At 47.0% G+C, this 20,285-nt stretch overlaps 1 protein-coding gene across 3 annotated transcripts in view; it reads left to right on the top strand.

The window, feature by feature from the left end:
- Pkd1l2 (polycystin 1 like 2) overlaps positions 1 to 20,285 on the top strand; it is an 89,237-nt gene that overhangs the window by 42,516 nt on the left and 26,436 nt on the right. For 2 of the 3 annotated variants that reach the window (XM_027410785.2, XM_035442704.1), the window contains 8 exons: positions 946 to 1,139; positions 5,890 to 6,120; positions 9,878 to 9,979; positions 10,263 to 10,441; positions 11,524 to 11,670; positions 16,922 to 17,121; positions 17,973 to 18,178; positions 19,248 to 19,464. In XM_027410785.2, the coding sequence (XP_027266586.2) occupies positions 946 to 1,139; positions 5,890 to 6,120; positions 9,878 to 9,979; positions 10,263 to 10,441; positions 11,524 to 11,670; positions 16,922 to 17,121; positions 17,973 to 18,178; positions 19,248 to 19,464 (1,476 nt within the window). Of the gene's footprint in view, positions 1 to 945; positions 1,140 to 5,889; positions 6,121 to 9,877; positions 9,980 to 10,262; positions 10,442 to 11,523; positions 11,671 to 16,921; positions 17,122 to 17,972; positions 18,192 to 19,247; positions 19,465 to 20,285 lie in introns of all 3 variants that reach the window. The other variant, XM_035442703.1, reaches the window with a different exon arrangement.

Here is a 20,285-nt window from a genome sequence, read left to right as displayed (position 1 = left end):
TTGGCTACTAGCTTCACTGATTCTGAAACTGCAGGTTTTAGTGAAAGACCTTGTCTCAAAAACAAAGCAAAACAAAACCAAAAACCAAAAACAACAACAACAGAAACCATGGAGCTGGAGAGATGGTTCAGCAGAGAAGAGCACACATTGCACTTGCAGAGGTCCCCATCATTCATGCTGGGCGACTCACAATCCCCCTGTAACTCCAGCTCCAGGAGAATCCGTACCTCTGACATCTATGGGCACCCACACAGACAGTCACATACCCTGTCCCCCACCCCACCCTATATACATAATTTTAAAAGTTAAAAAAATAAAAGAGTAGAGAAGCATTGAGGAAGGCACGCAGTGTCAGCCTCTGGTCTCACACGTGCACATATGTGTATGCACACACACTCACACACATACAAAATTATTTAATTAAAAAGCAAAGAAGAAACTGTTTACCTTCAGCAGCTTTCATGGGCTGATGGAATTGGTGTTATTTACCCTCATTGGGTAAACATTTAGTACGTGCCATGGAGATGTGGATGACCCCATAAAGAACCTTCCTTCCGTGGCCAGCTGCAGAAATCTCCATATTCCAGATATGAGCAGAGGGGGTCAAGCCAGGTGCAGAGCAATTCCAGCACTTGGGAGGCTGAGGCAGGAGGACCAGCAGGGCCAGTAGAGCCAGTCTTCACTACATAGCAAGTTTGAGGCCAGCCTGGGCTACATAACACCCTGCCTCAAAACTACAAAACAAATTTAAAAAGAACATAGACGTTCAATAACAAAATTGATACCACACAGCCAATAAACAGTTGTGATCCCTTCATGTCCTGCCATTCCCCACACTGAGCAAGGGTACTCCTGGGATAATGGAGAGACCTTGAGGTCTACATCCCAGGCATGTCACCTTGGTATCCTCTAAATTCAATGAGACCAGAGGCTTGTTTCCTACAGGTGAGCTACCCACATGGATCCTGGGCCCAGAGGACCTGTCCTTTGGAAAAGGAATCTACTATTTGAGAGTGGTCCCCAAGGATGACCTGGAGTCTACCTCTAGCCAGAACCTCACAGTTGGCATTTCTACCTTCCTGTCACATTGTGTATTCTGGGATGAAAGCCAGGAGACCTGGGACAGCACTGGGTGCCAGGTAAGCTGGGAAGGTTTGGTAGGGTGTGTCTACTTTTACAGGGTCCCCTTTGGAGCCCCTGGTACAATATTTCATGCTTTTCCATGTGCTCTGCATATGTCATTTCTGTGCTCAGAGTGTCTGTCCTCTTAGGCCTCAACGAAGCCCATGGTCCTGACTAGGTCAGAGTTCCTGCTATAAACTCCAGTGCACCCCCCCCTTCACCTTGCTTGGCAGTATGGTGTCCAACCCCTCCCCTGAGTCCATCCCAGGAGCCAGGAGTTCTGGGAAAACTGGCCACTGAATAAGAATAGGACTGATTCAGAAGGCTGCCCTCCCTGTGTGGGGCACAGCAGGCCAGGGTGTCACTTCCCAGAAAATGACCTCAGCTGTGTCTTGTGTTCACATTTCACTGCATTATCTCATAAGTGCTTCAGATAGCCCCAGGAGAGCAGAGCAGTTGTTCCCATTTCAGAGGCAATGAAACTTGATGGACTGCCCCCAAATCTCACACACATCTTGTGCAGGGCCTGTGCCTCAAAGCCAGGTCTTCCTGTGGACATGTCATCACCATGACAACACAGCTTCCCCCACTGTTGAGATTCAGAATGGCATTTTTTAAAAAGATTTATTTATTTTTATTATTTTATGTGCATCAGTGTTTTGCCTGCATATATGTCTGTGTGAGGGTGTCAGATCTGGAAGTTACAGACAGTTGTGAGATACCATGTGGGTGCTGGGATTTGAACCCAGGTTCTCTTGAAGAGAAGTCAGTGCTCTTAAAACACTGAACCATTTCTCCAGCCTCAGAATGGCTTCATTAATTCCAATTCTTATCCACTCTACCTCATGAAGTTGAGGCCCCCGTGACAGTGTCCTGTTGACAGACTTTGGCTTTGAGGCCATCAGAGCACTCTCTGGATGGGACCACATTGTCCCAATCATGAGTTATATAGGGTGTGTCTTCCTTTAATGCTCTTCTTATTTATTTCTGCCTAGAATGCTATAGTGACACCCCCCCACACACACACACACACTCCTCACTCACTCCTTGGCCTCCTGCTCCAGAGCCCTCTTCCTGGGAGCCCTTGAGGCTGCCTCATATCAACCACTGTTGAACTTCTCTATCATTCTGTGCCCTGCCAAGATCAGCTGTGTCCATGCAGGATCCGAATGTATCCCTCGCCTTTCTGCATCTATGGACATAGCACCTTCTTTCATTTATTGACAAATGCTCTCCTCGTCCCAGTGGTGGGGTAAATGGGTGAGAAAAACCAGTAAATAGAATTAAGAAGTCTAGCTGAAGGCACAGGCCTGAAGACACACCTGAGAACCTTGTCACCCTAGAGCTCTGGAAGGAGCATACTAAGGGTGAGCCCCTTAAGGCTGTAGAAGCTGTAGGAACAGCCCCACTGTCAATTTTCACCCTGGCTTCTGGCTGCCACACTCAAGGCCCAGGAAGGAGGATGGCACAAAGGCATTCCTAAGGGACAGAAGGCACCCAAGCTCCAGGTACTAGTCTTTGTATCTCAGGAACAGGCCTGGGTGAGTGATGGCCTCTCAGAGTACTCACTCCCCAAAGCCACCTTTTGTGGCTGGCATGGGATACCCCTGCACCCCAGGGCTCATGATGGTGTAGGGTTGGGGGTGTGGAGTCTGCCAAACCGACTTGGGTTTAGCCCCTATACTTGCTGGATGAATGTAAGTTGCCCCACATCTCTGAGCTAAAATGGGGATAAAGTTGAGTGGGGCTCAGGGCTACAAGGAACTAGGCACAATGCCTAACTCACAGAGCAGGTTCCACAAGTAAAGGGGATTGCTGTGCTAAACCCTCTGGGGACAACACTGTCTATAAGATAGAAGTCAAGGACTGAGGGTCTGGATGGTGGCAGGGAGACCGCATGAGATCCAATTAGCCAAACCTAAGTTTCTGAGTACAGATGTTTGTGACACTATTTGAAATATGCTTCTGGGCTTGGAGACTCGGTCCAGTTGAAAAGTGCTTGATTCCTAAGCACAAGTCATGGGTTAGATTCCCAGAACCCATATGAAGTGTCAGGCCTGATATCATTTGCCAAGAGGCAGTCAAGTGGCTCCCTGAGGCTCCCTGACTGTTTAGCCTAAACAGTCAGCTCCCGGCCAATTAAAGCCCCCGTGTCAGAGGAGGTGGACACATTTCCTGAGGATGACATGGAGGGCTGTACCCTGGCTTCCACATTCAGGGACACATATGAACACAAGTGCGCACTCACCCACACACACACATTTTAAAAACTTCATGGGAGAGTGTGACAGCTTGCTTGGTGGACCAAGGAGCACGCCATACTAGGGTGATGGCTTGAGTTTGATCCCTTGAATCCACTTAAAAGTGGAATGAGAAAATCATTCTACAAATGTTACATGCACATGAAATATTCAAGCTCCTCTCCTGACACAAATAATTAATTTTAAAGTTTTGTTTATTTATTTATTGTACTTGTGTGCACACATGCTGTGGCATTCACGTGGAGGTCAGAGGAAAACATATGGATGTGGGCGTTGGTTCTTTTTCCCTAACACATAGGATCCAGGGATTGGATACAGATGGTCAAACACCTTAAGCCTTCTGAACCATCTCACTGGCACACAAATATATATGTTAGAAAAAGCAACAACTTCTCTTGGCTGGGGTGCACCTTAGTTGTAGAATACTTGCCTATCATTCAGGAGATCCTAGATCCAGTTAACCAGTACCTCCATGCCCCCCAGAAGGTCCTGTCACACTGGAAGAGGTTGGGAGAGCTGCTGACCTCAAGGTCTTTATAAAACCTGGGACAAAATCTGAGTATAAACAGAGATGGATCCCTACTCTGTTCTCTCCTCACCCCTTCCGGATGTCCCAGTTGCTCCCATACCACCCTTCCCTCTGTGCCAAGTGCCCACCAGGGTTAGGAAACAGTCAAAACAGCTCAGGGAACAGAAGGGAGACCTATATGAAATGCAGACCAAGCCACTGATGTCTGGCCTGTCCATGGGATGAGACTTGGCAGGTGCCTCATTAAACAGGAGAGAGTCAGAACTGGGCAGCAGGAGGCTGTCTCACCAAGAGTTTGAGCAGAGAACTTTCCTGAAGCCACTCTTTTCTGTTGGGTATGTCTTCACCATCTGGAATGAAAGATGGAGCTGAACCCTGGAGCTGAGTTAAGCCACACTTACCAAATGGTCCGGGGGACAGAGAGCAGAACAGCCACCCTGAGAGAGTGGGGTGCCTGCCCTGGCCTCCCTGATTACCTGAAGGTTGCACAACCAAGCCCATCCTCACTTTGCTGGAACTGAGGCCCAGCCTAGGGGGTTAACATTTGCCTTTCTCCCTTCCTGGAGGCTTCCCTGACTGGCATTTTCTATTCAGCGTGAGTCAATCATCCATTCAAGTTTGCTGCTGAGAGAATTCCTAGGCCCCAGGACATTCAGCTCGAAAAACAGGAAGTCCTGGAAAACTGAGACGTGTTGGCTACTAGATGTTTTTGGCTTGGCCAATTGCTGGGCAAGTGTCAGCACCCAGCACAAGCCCCTCTATGAATGAGTCACAAGTGGGCAAAGGACAGGAGGGCTGTAGGTCATGTTCATGGTGCTGGGTGCCGCTGAGGCAGTGATGACGGAGACCCCAAATTCACTTGCAGTACTTCTCTGAAACGGACAAAGTGGCCTGCAAATTGTTCAGCACCCACACGGGAAGGACAGGTGTGAAACTGTTAAAAATAATATCCACAAGCCCTGTATGGTAGAGCACACCTTTGATCCCAGCACCTGGCAGGCAGATCTCTGTGAATTTAAGACCAGCCTGGTGTACATAGCAAGTCCCAGGACAGCCAGGGCTACACAGTGACACCCTGTCTAAAAAACAAACAAACAAAAAACAGAATAAACAAACAACAAACAAAAACAAAAACCCTTCTGGGAAGGTCCAGGGTTCAATCCCCAGCATGATGAAAAGTAAATAATATTCTCTGGGTCTTAAAATCAGTTTTCATTTTCAAGAGTGTGATTGTGCGCATACATGCTCATGCATGCATTTTTGAATATGGGTGTGTACACATGCACATGTGTGCACATGTATATAAAGGCACATGTGTGCCAGAGGTTGATATTAGGAATCATCCTCCATTTTCCCACCTTATTCAATGAGGTGGAACTCCGCAGCCAAATCCACAGCTGGATGATACAGCTAGCCTCAGTTGCCAGATTCCTCTGGAGATCTGTCTCCATCCTCTGAGGCTGGAGGCCCACCTTTATGCATCCATGTGGGTTCTGGGTTCTGGTCTCCGACCCACACTTCTTTTACAGAGAAGCCAAGTTCAGTTCCCGGCACTCACATCAACTAGCTCACAGGCACTTGTCACTCCAGCTCCAGGGGTGACTTGATGCCTCTGGCCTAGATAGCCAGTCAGCCAGAGTCTCATGTAGCCCAGACTAGCCTTGAACAGGTAGCAGGGGATGACCTCGAACTCCTGATCCTCCTGTGTGCACCTTCTGATACCGGGATTACAGGTGTTTGACACCATACGCAGTTTATGTGATGTTGATTAAACCCAGGGCTTCGTGCATGCTAGGCAAGCTTTCTACCAGCTGAGTCACAGCCCAGCCCTAAAACTATGTAATTCCAACCAGAGGTTGGCTGAATCTGTGGTTCCGAAAGGCTGATGGAGTGGTATCCACACTGCGGTGTTCATCATTCTTCTCCATTGGGCTGAAGCAGGTGCATTTCCAAACATGGTCTTTTTGGGGTTTACAGGTGGGGCCACGAACCACCACCTCCCAGACACACTGCCTTTGCAACCACCTCACCTTCTTTGGAAGCACATTCCTGGTGATGCCCAATGCCATGGATGTCCAGCAGACTGCAGAGCTCTTCGCCACCTTCGAGGACAACCCTGTGGTGGTTACCACAGTGGGCTGCCTCTGCATGGTCTACATGCTGGTGTTGATCTGGGCTAGGAGAAAGGACATACAGGATCAGGGCAAGGTGAGGTGTGGGGTTCCTGGGAATGGGGGGAACAGGGGCTGTAGAGGACAGAGCCCAGGGGTCTGTGGAAAGGCTGGTTGTTAGTCCAGGCCTTAACCCCTGGGGTCATCTCAGGAATCTGACTCCTCAGCCTAGTATTTGCAAAATATCTCTTCTCATCAAACTACCAGGAAGATTGTGATATCTGCCCTAAATGCCAGGCAGCATCTTATTTATGTACACAGCAGCCCTTGGAGGAAGGTGCCTATGCTGGGATGGGAGTCACAAGGCCACCCTTGTGTCAGTAATTTGCTAAAAGGACTTAGAATTCAGAACATCAGTTGAAGTAATGGTGATGGTTTAGTACTTTTGTTTGTAAGTATATGTATTGTGAACCTGTGTGTGTAGGTGCCTATATAAAGTGCATGCAAATGTATGTGTGTGCATCTGAATGACAGAGATCACTATCATGTGTCATTTATCAGAAATGCCCAGCTTAGACTTTGAGACACCAAGCAGGCCAGACAAACTGATCAGTGAGCCCTAGGGATCCTCTCTCCAGTGCTGGGATTACAAGTGTGTACTACCATGTCTGGCTTTTTATGTCAATCAAACTCAGGTTCTCATGTTCCTGTGGCACATTATCAACTGGGCCAGTTCCCCATGGTTCATACACTGAGAGGACTCGGGTTGAAAGAAGCAAAGGAAAGAGAGACCTGGTCTGGTTTCTGTTTGTTCTTCTGATGTCTACAGATGGTGCTTAATTGTCCCTGACACAACACCTAGCAAATATTGCTAAACAGAAGCTCACCTAAGCTTTGATGTCCTGAGTTTGATTGGGAGTTGGACACTGATGAAGGAGTAGCCCACTTGACCAACCCTGATAATGTCATCATCTGCCTCAAACACACAGTATGACCAGAAGTCCCACTGTAAATCACATTGTCCTCATAGCTGTGTGACCTGGCCAGGGCTTCCTGTATGTAAAAGCTGCCTTATGTAGGGTGCACAGAAGTCACCTCTAAGGATCTGGGCACACAGACTATGAGGACAGCCCTCCCATTTGTGTATTTGTGGGGTGTGTTTACTTTTTGAACTATGTCCCATGTAGCCCGGGATGGCCTCAAACTCACTATGTATCTGAGGGCATCCTCAAAGTCATAGGAATCCCCTGCCTCAGCCTCCTGCGTGCTGGGATTGCAGAAGGAATCTCCTCGATTGGTTCTAGTTCTTTCTTTGGTTTGGGCATCTCAAGTTCACTGAGCATACACTGGATTTCATTCCACACATCATCTTTTGGGGAGGACAGTTTCGAGACAGGGTTTGTCTGTATTTCTTTGGAGGCTGGCTTGGAACTCACTCTGTAGACCAAGCTGGTCTCAAACTCACAAAGATCTGCCTACCTCTGCCTCCCAAATGCTGGGACTAAAGGCGTGTGCCACTAACACCCGGCTAAAAATCTTTTTTGTTGTTGTCTGTTTGTTTGGTTTGGTTTTTTGAGACAGGTTTCTCTGTATTGCTTTGGAGGCTGTCCTGGAACTCATTTTGTAGACCAGGCTGTCCTCAAACTCACAGAGATCCACCTGCCTCTGCCTCTTGAGTGTTGGGACTAAAGGTGTGCACTGCCAACGCCTGGCGTTCCACCCATCATCTTAAAGAGAAGTCGACCAGGGACCAAGAGGTCAGTTAATTGGCCTGAAGCTATTAGAGAGGAACCAGAATTTCAACCCAGATAGGGCTCGGGGAATTCATGGACCAAACAAAAAAACTATGCAAGGCATTGTTTGCAACAACAATTAGTAAAGTCATATGGAACACAGGGTTGGCTTTCAGGAAGTGTTCATGAACGTCTGAGGGAATGCATAGGTGAATGCAAGGGTACAGTGTGGCAGAGCTTGGAGCTGTCCATCTCTCACTCTCTCCTCCCTGGCAGCACCCCTAGGGATGTCAACACAGAATGATACTGCTGTCTTTTATTCCTTCGTGAGACCAAATATTGATACTTATATATAGGGCTGGGGATGAAGAGATAGCTCAGTAGTTAAGAGCACACACCACTGGGCCTAGTATAGTGGGTCAAGTCTTTAATCCCAGCACTTGGAGGTAGAGGCAGGAGAATCTCTGAGTTAAGGTCAGTCTGGTCTACACAGTAAGTTGAGGCCAGTCAGGAATACATAATGAGACCCTGTATAAAAAAATTAGCAACAAAAATAAAACCACAAAAATGGGACTTGGGAGATGGATCAGTGGTTAAGAGCTCTAGTTGCTATTGCAGAGGACATGGGTTCAGTTCTGAGAACCCACATGGTAATTGATTCACAACCATCTCTAACTTTAATAACTCCAGTTCCAGTGAATTCAAAGCCCTTTAAGGGCACCAGGCACATATGCATGCACAAACATACATGCAAGCAGACAAAACACACATATAAAACAAATAACTAAAAAATCATGCACTGCTTTTGCAGAGGAACCAAGTTCAAGGTCCATTCCCAAAACCCGTATCAAGCAGCTCACAACCACTCATAACCCCAATTTCAGAGGATCTGTTGCATTATTCTGGCCTCCTTAGACACTGTAGCTATGTGTTCAACTCCCCCAACATATACTCATAACTAATTTTAAAATATAAAAGCTGGGTATAATGACACACACATTTAATCTCAGCACTCAGGAGGCTAAGACATGTGGATCTCTATGAATTCAAGGCCAGACTGGCCTACATAGAAAACTCCAAGCCAGCCAAATCTACTTAGTGAGACCCTATCTCAAAAAAAAAGAAACACACACACACACACACACACACACACACACACACACACACACACACACACAATACATACACATATATAATCTTAAATGCCTCAGGTTGGCTCCCCAAAAGCAAGCATGCTCTAAAATGGAGTTAAAGCTGAGGTGTTTTCTAAGGGGAACCTTTAGGGTGAGCTCCTGTGGAGCTGACAGAGTGGTTATGCAGCAATGAGAGCCCCACCAGTCCTTGGAGATCTGGACGGAGCTAGGCTGAGATGACCAGGTCTTACTCATATAACAGACACTTCACAGATGGGTTATTGCCTGTCAGTGGCCACAAGAGTGTGCCCTTGACAGAGATGATTCTATATCCTTGACAGCAGAGCCTTAGCAGCCAACTGAGCCTTTCACAGGAAAGGGTGCTGAGCAGTGCATCCCAGAGGTCACCCCAGCCCCCAACTAACTCCGGCCACTTGATGCTTAAACTAAAGCATCTGAGCATTTCATTCCTTCTGAGCTCCCTGGGAAACAAGTCTGGTTGTATAAACAGTTGGCTCAGCATACCAAACACTGAACATTCCCAGTTTTTTGTTTTGTTTTGTTTTGTTTTGTTTTTCGAGACAGGGTTTCTCCGTATTGCTTTGGAGCATGTCCTGGAACTTGCTCTGTAGACCAGGCTGGCCTCGAACTCACAGAGATCCATCTACCTCTACCTCCCAAGTACTGGGACTAAAGGTGTGTGCCACCAACACCTGGGGAACATTCCCAGTTTAATGCCAAGCTTATTTCCAACTTGATGGCATCGGGTCACACTAAATAGCGAAAATACTTCCTGCTTCCTTGCTTTTGCTACTATTTTTCTTGAAGCCCTACTTCCCATAAAGGATAGTTCTCACTGGATCAGATAATAATGAATATAATTTTCTTTTTGCATGTTAATTGGCACTGATACCCAACTCATTCTTAGCGGTTGGATGCTGGGTGAGCTCACTAAGTAGGGTGCCCTTAACACTGTCCTTCTGTCTAGGTAAAAGTCATAGTGCTGGAGGACAATGAGCCCTTTGCCCAGTATCACTACCTGGTGACAGTCTACACAGGACACCGACGAGGGGCAGCCACATCTTCAAAGGTACCTATCTGTTGGTTGGTGTGTGTGTCTCTCCCAGTACAATGCTGGCTCTGTCATTGTAGAGTGTCTTTGGATTTGTGTTGCTGTGTACCCTCCTTGTTTCATTTTGTATTTTAGAGGCAAGAATAGTCTTTAATTAAAATATTACATTGTGCATTGTATATGAGTGTGTGTTGTGCACATGTGTGAGTGTGCAACAAGTGTCTGCATGCCTAGTTTTGTGCAGTGCTGGGATCACTGCACTGACCAAGCTACAGTCCCAGCCTCTGTCTCTGGGTTCTAGGTGACTCTCACTTTATATGGCTCTGATAGAGAGAGTGAACCGCACCACCTGTCAGATCCTGATGCTGCAGTTTTTGAGCGAGGAGGGGTGGATGTCTTCCTGCTTTCCACTCTGTTTCCCCTGGGAGAGCTGCAGAGCCTCAGGCTGTGGCATGACAACTCTGGGGATCGGCCATCATGGTGAGTGAGGAGAGGGCAAACGACCAGGCTGAGGTGAGACACCCAATTCCTGGCTTTCATGGGCTGCTACAAACACACAGAATGGCTCTCCTTGGCACAAGTGAGGCAACCAGGCTCAGAGAGGCCCCTGGCTCATGGTGTATGCAAACCAGATCAGAAGGGAAGAGGGCTGAAGTCCAGCCCCAGTGTCCAGCACGGGGCCCACCCCTAACCTTTCTGCAGCTCCAACTCAAGACTTGTCCAAGGTCACACACAGTTATAAGTTCAGAGCGAGGTCCTGTCCATTCTTCCTGAGACCAAAACTAGTGACTCAGACAAGTAGTATCAGTGTGACCAGCTATGAGCAGGCAGCCCGTTTAGAAAAGCAGCGTTATCAGGCATAGTGTACACATACACAATCCTAACGTTTGGGAAGACGAGGCACAAAGAGTGCTACAAATTCTGTGATAGCCTGGGTTGCATAGTGAGCTCCATGCCAGCCTGGACTAGAGCGTGAGACTTCACAAAAATGCTGGGCAGCCAGGTGTGGTAGTATACACCTAGGAGGGCCATGGCCTGGACATAGGTGGCCTTGGCATCCCTAGTGAAACTGTGCTTATGGAAACAAGGAACATGTGTAGAGCATGGTGCTGGCTATGTAGTGAGCACCTGGGAAGAGAAGCTTTGCCACCATGGCTGTTTCTATTGGCTACACACTTACAGAAAAGCTACTGCTAGCCTGCACCTCTCATTCAGGCAAGGTGGCCTCTCCCCGTCTGAGGCTTCGGAAGCAGGTCGGTGGAGCACACTCTCCCACCTGGCTTCTCTTGCTGGGTGTCCTGAGTAAGAGGTTCAGAGTTTTCAAATGTTTTCCCTACACCCTGCTGCTTCTCTGTGGACAAGCAGCTGCCTTCAAAGCTCTCTGCTGGATGACCTCCCCACAGGAGGCCAGATGTCACCCAGACACCAAGTAAAGAGCATGCATGTGCCTTTTCCAGGTACTCGGGGATCACTTTCTGAAGGCCTTAGCCCTGTCCCAGGGAGTCCCTCCTCCCCCTCCTCCTCACACACCTGACCCTCAGAGCCACATCTCCCTTCTCTAGGTATGTGAGCCGGGTGCTGGTCTATGACCCCGTGGCGGACCGGAAATGGTATTTCCTATGCAACTCGTGGCTGTCCATCGATGTTGGAGACTGTGTCCTGGACAAGGTGTTTCCCGTGGCCACAGAGCAGGACAGGAAGCAGTTTAGGTACTTCCCTTCTGTCTTTTTTCAGCACATATGCCTCCCTGTCTTTTTAATCTTAGGAAAATGGCCTCATAGCCCAGACATTCTAATGAAAGCACATTCCAACCAGTGGCCTGGGCATGTTAGAGTATGTGACACTGATGGCCCAAATGTCCTGTTGGAATGTGGGCACGAGCGGGATATTCATCCTGTGAGGCAGAAGTCTGTCCCAGGTAGTGAGGACATAGAAACCGTCACCTGTATTACCTGATGAATTCGTAGGATATTTTCTCTGTTACTAACCACAGTGGTTTGAATGGTACAATGGCTGGTTTTATGCCAGTGTGACACAAGCCAGAATCATTTAGGAAGAGGGACCACAGCTGAGAAAAATGCCTCCACCAGATTTGCCTGTGGACAAGCCTGTGGCATATTTTCTTGACTGGTGATTGATGTGGGAGGGTCAAGCTCACTGTGGGCAGTACCACGCCTGGAAGGTGGTGAGAAAGAAGGCTGAGCAAGCTAGCAGCATGTCTGCACCTGTGATATTGCCCTTCTCCTAAATAAAGAGGTGGGCAGTCCTTCTCCGTGGCCTGCTTCAGTTTCTCTCTCCAGGCTCCTGCCTTGAGTTCCTGCCCTGACTTCCCTAGATAACAGACTAGGGAAACTGTCACGTGAAATAAAGCCTTTCCTCCCCCATGGTATTCTATGGTAGCAACAGAAGCCCAAACCAGGATAAATGTTGATTCAGTCGCTAGCCCTTTCGGCCCTTTTTCTGTGTTTTACTGCAGATGGGTCTTTAGCCCACACTTCCTTCCAGGTTATTCATTTCTCCATTCCCTGATGTGCTTGTTTTCACATTGGTCAGCAAACACATGTGAACAGACATTAATATGTACATTCACACACACACATCACCATACGTTGTTATTTTACTTGTGTGTGGGGGGGAGGAGTGGGAGTGTTTGTATACACACAGGGGACAGAGGTCATTCCTCAGAAGCCATCCACTTTGTTTTTGGAGATGAGTCTCTCACTGGCTTACAACTTGCCCTTTTGATTAGGCTGGTCAGCCAGCGAGTCCCAGAAGCCTTTCAGTCCATCTCTGGCTCCATAGCTCTAGGTTATAGCATGCATCACCACACTTGACTTATTACATATGATGGGTAAAACATTTATCTAATTACTATTTACCGATAAAAAAATCGATAGTCATATGTCAGAGTAAGAACCTGCAAGATCAGAGAAACAGGGGAGCAGTCACCGTGACTTCCTACCTCTTCTGTTCCTTCCTCCAAAAGGCCTGGGATCCTCTTTCAGCCCCGTCTTACTACTTCCTGTCTCCTATCTGTCCACACTCCTCCAAACCTCTATGGTTAGTTCATTTTTGGTCAGCTAGTGGCTAGCTACACCCTCTGACTCAAAGCAAGCTTTATTTTCAGAATGAAATCAAAATATAACACGACAGAAGGGGCTCAAACTCAGTTCCTCATACAGCAGATACGTTCTAAAGCTATCTCCTAGGACACTTACTTTACATCTATGGTATTACTGGATAGACATTGTCTTTTGTCTTTAGTATAATAAATGCATCATGCTCACCCTTTGGGGAGAATATGTTTAGGTTGAATGATTTTCCTTCTTTTTTGAGAAAGGGTCTCATGTAGCCCCTTGGTAATAAGCCAAGGATAATGTTGAGTTCTTGATCCTCCTGTCTCTACCTCCCCAAGCTCTAGGATTATAGGAATATCCCATCATACACAGTGTTCCGAATGGCTTTGCAACAGCACACAGAATGGATGTCGAATCCACTCACTCTCATCCATGGGAAGTAGGTCTGCTTCCAGGAAAATTATTCTGGTGACTTCCCCTCCCAGTGGGACCTTCAAAAGGGACAAATTCTGAATTAGAGACTGGGTACCCAAGAGGCTGATGCAGACAGGGGCATGGATAGTGGGTCCAAAACTAATAATGTTATAGCTATTTTATAAAACACCATGAACCACTCATCTATACAGTAGTGCTGTCTCAACTCTTTACAAAGATGATTTTGCTAGCACAGTGGTACAGATCAGTTATATTGAGTGTGAGGCCAGCCGGAGCTCCATGAGACCCTGTCTCAAATCAGTAACAACTATGACTTTAAATCCTTCCAAACATCCAACAAGGGAAATTCTATCACTATCTTAAAGTCAAGGAAATGGAGGTATGAAGAATGACGTCACTTGCCTAAAGTCACAGCGCTGGGGGGAAGGCAGGTGTTGGTTCTGGGGTCATGCAACGAAGAGGGACAGGCCACCAAAGTCTATTAAACCAGAAGCAAGGTTTATTCCAGGAAAAGTAAAGAAAATCACTGCAGAGCACAAAAAAAAAAAAAAAAAAACAAACAACAAAAAAAAACTGTATCAGCTATAGCTGAGACCACAGCCAGAGATCGAGTTCCTGAAACTGTGGCAATGGGGGCTGGTTTCAAGACTTTTCTTATAGTAAAATCAAGCACCAGGTGTGGGTCAAAGAGCTTTTACAACCATGAGGTCAGGCTTAGAGTCACATTGCACTAAGTTTTACAGCTTTTGGATATAGGATGTTAGGATGTTAACTTAGGATATTTGCAAAAGCCTGTGGCAGATACAGCCACTTTTCTGCTGTCCCTGTAAGAATGCAAGGCAGAGAGTAGAGTCACATAGGAGGACAGTTAAAAATTAAGGGAATACAGAATCCCATAGAGGCAATAGTTAGAAGCCAACCTTTATCTGCCATATCTGCCTAGCCGGGAAGCTGAGAGGCCGGAGACAATTGTTAAGTTTACCTCTGTACACAGTGGCTGCCAGGATGTCTGCTTGTAAGGCAAAAGTGGTTGTTAAAGGTTAACAATGGCTGACAGCATTTTTTTTTCTTCTTCAAAATGTGTTTGGGCTTACAATTTTATATTTCTATATTCCTGGACCCTTTGTTTCTGTATTTCTGTTTCTGGACCCTTCAGCAGGCTAGGACCACAAGGCAGCTCTCTTTTCACACATGCTCAGTTGCAAGAATGCCTGCTTACCATGAACAGCACCATATAAACTGAGTGTGGTGACACATGTCTGTAATTCCAGTACTCAGAAAGTGGAAGACTCTACTCAAAAGTAGATCACAATGTGCTAATTGTATAAATGTGTGTATGGTGCATTTTTGTGTCTGTCCACGGCCTGGCATTTGTGTAGAGGTCAGAGGACAACTTTCTTTTAGAATTGGTTCTTTCCTTCTTTTTGAGATTTTATGTGTGTGTGTGTGTTGCTGATATGTGTATCTGTGCACCTTGTACATACAGTGTCTGTAGAGTCCAGGAAAAGGTGTCAGATCCTTTAGAATTTGAGTTACAAATGACTGTTAGCTGACGCCATGTGGGTGCTGGGAACCGAACTCAGGCTTTCTTAAACAGGGCATGGTGCTCTTAGCCCCTGAGCCATCTCTCCAGCCTGACCTTGTTTCTAAGGCAGGGTCTCCGCTGCTTGCTTGAGAGCTTCTCCTGTCTGCACCTCCCATGCTGTCGTAGGAGAGCAAGGTGTTACAAGCTGTCTGTGGTCATGTCAGAGGATCTGCAGGCAGCAATGAATCTTATGGAGTTCAATTCACCAAACAGCAAAGCTAAACCCTGGAGAGGCGAAGCTGGGGAGGGGGGGTCTCCAGAATGCCCCTTGTTTCTGCTGTGCTTCCTTCTGTTTGCAGCTGCTGTGTTCCTGCTGTATTTGGGGTGGTGTGACGACTATACTGCTGTATCTAGTATAGTGTGATTGTTTCCTCTCTGGGCAATGTACTTGAAAATCATAATAGAGATGGTTTTTATAAGAGCAGCGATGATTGGTTAGATCTATGACTTAACTGGACTTTCTGAGTTAGCCTAAGATATGAGTGGTTAGGACAGTTAGTAAAGATTAGATTAGGGACGTGATTTAGGTTATTTTGCCATTACTCCAGTAAGAGATACAAGGGAGGCAAATATAGACGAAAAGTCACACCCCCCCTTTGTTAGATATGAGATTTGCAGAGGATGGAAAATAATAACAAGGAAGTTTTATGCATTATAGACCCCTGAATTCTGCCTGTGGGAAAACAGGTTGATGATCAAAGAAAGCAGTTATGTCCCTACACCCAAGGCTAGGCCTGAGTTCCTTGGTCATGTAACTTACAGAGTTAATCACAAGCTCCAGTATGCACCTTGAAAAACCAAAGTTGTGAAAGGAAATTAAATGACCCTATTGTGTGTAAAGGAAAATAGATGGTGAACTGACTATTTGTTTAAAGTTTCTCTAGAGTAGAAACCCAAAATCTGCTACACTGAAACCGCAAACAGCTGCCTGCTAGTACAAAAGGAACTGACTGAAATCTACTTAGCTTGCTTAAAACTTTGTTAACCGATTATAAAAGAATCATTGCTTTTAGTGAAGATGTTATGATGAGAAAATCAACACCAAGAAAGTGTTTAACTACTTGTGGTTTCTAAGGGAAACATGTAACTTGTGATCTTAATGTGATTTCTTCTTACAGAAAGATTTTACCTTGTTTTTGGAAAATATGTAACTCATGGTTGTGAGGTAATCTTTTCTTGTGTAGAAAATATTTGTATTAAGAAGTATAAAAGGGCCGGGCGTTGGTGGTACACGCCTTTAATCCCAGCACTTGGGAGGCAGAGGCAGGTGGATCTCTGTGAGTTCCAGGCCAGCCTGGTCTACAGAGTGAGTTCCAGGACAGGCTCCAAAGCTACATAGAGAATGCCTGTCTTGAAAAACAAAAAAGGAGGGGGGGGTAAGAAAAAAATAATAGCTAAGAGAAGGAAAGATTTAGAAGGAAAAGCATCAGAAAAGAAATAGGAGGGAACCATCAGGAAGACATAAAAGGTAATACCAGGAAAGACAAAGAGGGAAGACAACTGAGATAAAGAAGAAAGAAACATCAGGGCAGAAGAACAGAACAGAGAAAGAACAGAGTAAGAACAAGCTTTGCCCTCAGATAAAGTTCCTGTGTCTGTCTGTCCAGCAGTTCACCTACACTACATCTTCAGTTTCTCTGACCTGCTGGGAGCTAGGCCCCTCAGCAGCAACAATCTAATCCAGCTTTTTAAAAATGTGGCTCATAGTTCCAATGCAGTAAGGGCTTTTGCCCACTGAACCATTTTGCTGGCCCCCAAACATGCTAAATCTTACAGGTGAATCACCTTTTGCTCTTAAGAGACTAGCCTCTCTGCATACCTGTCTCCATAAGTGCCTGTCTCTCTCTTCTGGCCTGCTCACAGCCACCTGTTTTTCACTAAAACCTCCACGGGCTTCCAGGATGGACACATCTGGTATTCGGTCTTCTGTAACTCTCGTCGGAGCAGCTTCACACGCGTGCAGAGGGTGTCCTGTTGCTTCTCTCTGCTTCTCTGCACCATGCTAACCAGCATCATGTTCTGGGGCATCCCTAAGGACCCAGCTGAGCAGAAGATGGACCTGGGTAAATCTCAGCATTACTTATGATGGCTGGGGCCGGTGGGCACCAGTCTCATGCCCTGGCAAAACCTCTGCAATCTAGAGGAGTTCTTAAGTTTTTGTTTGATCAGTCTGATATTCTGTGCAAGGTATTACACTGTGGACTAAGCTGGCATCAAAGTCACTCACTACCCATGGCAGGTGTGAGCCCCCATGCCTGACTTGACTCAGTCTTTGTGTCTTGTGTGCACATGTGCATGAACACGTGTGCACATGCATGTGGAAATCAGAGTTCAGCCTCGGGTGTTGTTCCTCAGGAGCCAGTCACCTCATTGTTGCAGACAGGGACCTTAGCTTGCCAGTTGGACTACACTGGCTGGCTACTATGTCTCAGGGATCTGCCTGTTCCTCTTCTCAGCACTGGGATTACAAGCAGGTGCCACCACACCTGGCTTGGGATCCTGGGGTACAGGTCCCCATGCTTACATGCTAAGCACTTCACAGACTGAGCGGTCCTCCTCAGCCCCTTGATTTAGTCTTCATTGGGACCAAATAGATATGGTTGGCAGTGTACCTGCACAGCTGACCTTAGCCTCTGGCCCCCTTAAAAAGTAAGTTGAGCCACATGGCCCAGGCTCTTAGTAAGCTGCCTTGATAGAGTGAACTATCTGGCTTGACTCACAACCCTGGGTAAGCTAAGGTCCTCTTAGGAGCTAGGTAGACATCTAAAGACTTACAAGTGACCTCCCAGGAGTTGTGCTTGGTTGGTCCATCACTGTTGGTCCATAGCTTACTTCTGCTGAGAGGGTGGGTGGAGGGAACTGACTTTGGGCATCTGTTTCCACTTGACCTCGCCTATGTTCCTTTTTTCCCCAGGCAAAATTGAGTTCACTTGGCAGGAGGTGATGATTGGGCTGGAGAGCTCCATCCTTGTGTTTCCTATTAACCTCCTGATTGTCCAGATCTTCCGGAACACCAGACCTCGGCTCCCACTAGAGAAGGACGGAAGACAGGAGCAGGGACCCCCCAATCTGACTCCCTCACTGCAGCCCATGGATGAGGGAATTCGCACACTTGAAATGGTGACCAAGGCATGTCCTCAGCCTCAGCTTATGTGTGAATAGAGGGACTCTAAGCTGGCAGCGGAGGAGTGCAGGCTGGTACATGGGGTCTGGCAGCCTGGATTGCCTGGCAGGCTCAGTTCCCAGGATTCACCAGCTGCAAACATGCAGACTGACATGCATATTACATACAAAACATTTGGACTGACATGTGTATCATATACATCGTGATACATGTTTACACATGCATACTCTTTGAGCATCTATTGTGTGCAAGATATACCACCCTACGGGAACTCTGCTGCTGAAATTCTTTCCCTGGGGGAAGACATAAGCAATATCCAGGTCCTCCTAGGCTCCAACAACAAGCCAAGGTATGAGGCCATCAAACTTCATGCTGTGGAAAGCAATGAGTTCAGTAGGCTTATTTACAATGGTGAGGGGTTACAGACAGGAGCATCGGTGACCTCAAAGCAGCCACTTTGGAAGGGCAACACACAGCAGTAACAATGGCTTCTTTATGACTGCGTAGATGGAGGTCCCTCTCCTCCTTCCTCGCCAATATCCTCTAGCCCCTGTCATCTTTCCGACCCCCCAGCACCATATGCAGTTATGCCAGAATTGCATGAGGTTGGTTGGGAATGGAGAGCCCCGTGCCCCTCCCTGCTCCTCCTTCAACTAGGGAAGGTAAATAGTCAACAGGCCAGTTGTTACACTCTTTCGTAAGCAGGCCCAGAGAACTGAAGATGGCAGCAGTATAGTTCTAAGAATAGTGCTGTGTTGCAGGACTCCACCACCACCACCACCACCACAGGCTAGACGCTCATAAAAGAGATACGTTTTCCCTGCACTTATGTACTTGATAATCTTGTATACAACACTTGCTATGTTCAGTCATTTGAGTAACGCAGCCTGGAACCAGTCCACTCAGGCCCTAGAAAAGTTAGTAGTTGCCTATCATGCCTCACAGGGCAGAGCTAGAGTCCACACATGGAACACGCAGCTCAGTACTCATGCTCTTGGCTTCTATGCCACACGCTCTGGCCTGCGGCTCATGTTCCCTCACCTCACTGGACTTTCTTTCTTGCAGGGAGTACAGAGTCTCCTCAGCTCACTGTTTAAAGCTCTGAAGGTGCCGCCACCAGCCTCAGGCTGGGACTCTATGAACCTGATGGACATTAACTACCTCCTGGCCTTAATGGAAGACCTCGTTTGTCTAGAGAACACAACAGGACAGGGGTTCTTGGAGGAAGCCAAAGAGAGAGAGGACCCTTTCACTTCCACACCTGGGTCTGGACAACTGAAAGGTAAGTCCTTCCTGGTCCCGTGCCAAAGGAAGTGGTCTTCTGGAACCAGGAGGCCCTCTGGGGAAATCAGGACCTTGCCTCCGTCTCCCAAAAGCCGGGAGTTACAGGTGTGTACTGGCCCACAGCTTCACTCCTTTAGAAAATGATTTCATTTATTATTGTCTGTGGTAATCATGCTGTGAGGTCAGAGAACAGCTTGTATGATTGTTTTCTCTACCATGTGGGTCACAGGGAACAAACTTGGGTCATCAAGCTTGGGCACAAGCATCTGTGTCCCCTGCGACATCTCCCTGCCCCTTGTTTTATTTCCTATTATAAATATGTTACTTCTGTGATTTAAAACAAACAACAAGAAGAGATAGTCAAACATTTCTTTAGGTTGGTATAGCAGTGAATGCCTGAAATCCAAGACGGGAGGATCAAAAAGGAGGTCAAGGTCATTCGTAGCAACATCAACATCTTGGGGCCAGCCTAGGATACCCAAAGCACTGTCTCAAAGACAAAATAAAGGAATAAAAATAAAAAAAAAAACTTTTAGAGGATCTGGGAATAGAGGCAGAGCTTGATGGGAGAGCATGACTAATCCCTGAGTTCTGTCCCCAGCACTGAGAGAAACACTGAGAATCTGAAATTTCAAACAATCAGCTGTAGAGAACAGTAACGGGGCGGGGCAGTGGGTAAAGATGCTTGCCTCCACTTCTGACTACCTGAGTTCAGTCCCTGCACCCTGTGAGAGGAGAGAACCAGTTCCTACAAACTATCCTCTGATTCCCACATCCACCTGACACATGAGTGCCCAAATGCATGAGCACACACCAGGT

The sequence above is a fragment of the Cricetulus griseus genome, chromosome 3, assembly GCF_003668045.3.
Source record: "Cricetulus griseus strain 17A/GY chromosome 3, alternate assembly CriGri-PICRH-1.0, whole genome shotgun sequence".
Taxonomy (NCBI): domain Eukaryota; kingdom Metazoa; phylum Chordata; class Mammalia; order Rodentia; family Cricetidae; genus Cricetulus; species Cricetulus griseus.
This window is presented reverse-complemented; position numbering and strand designations above follow the sequence as displayed.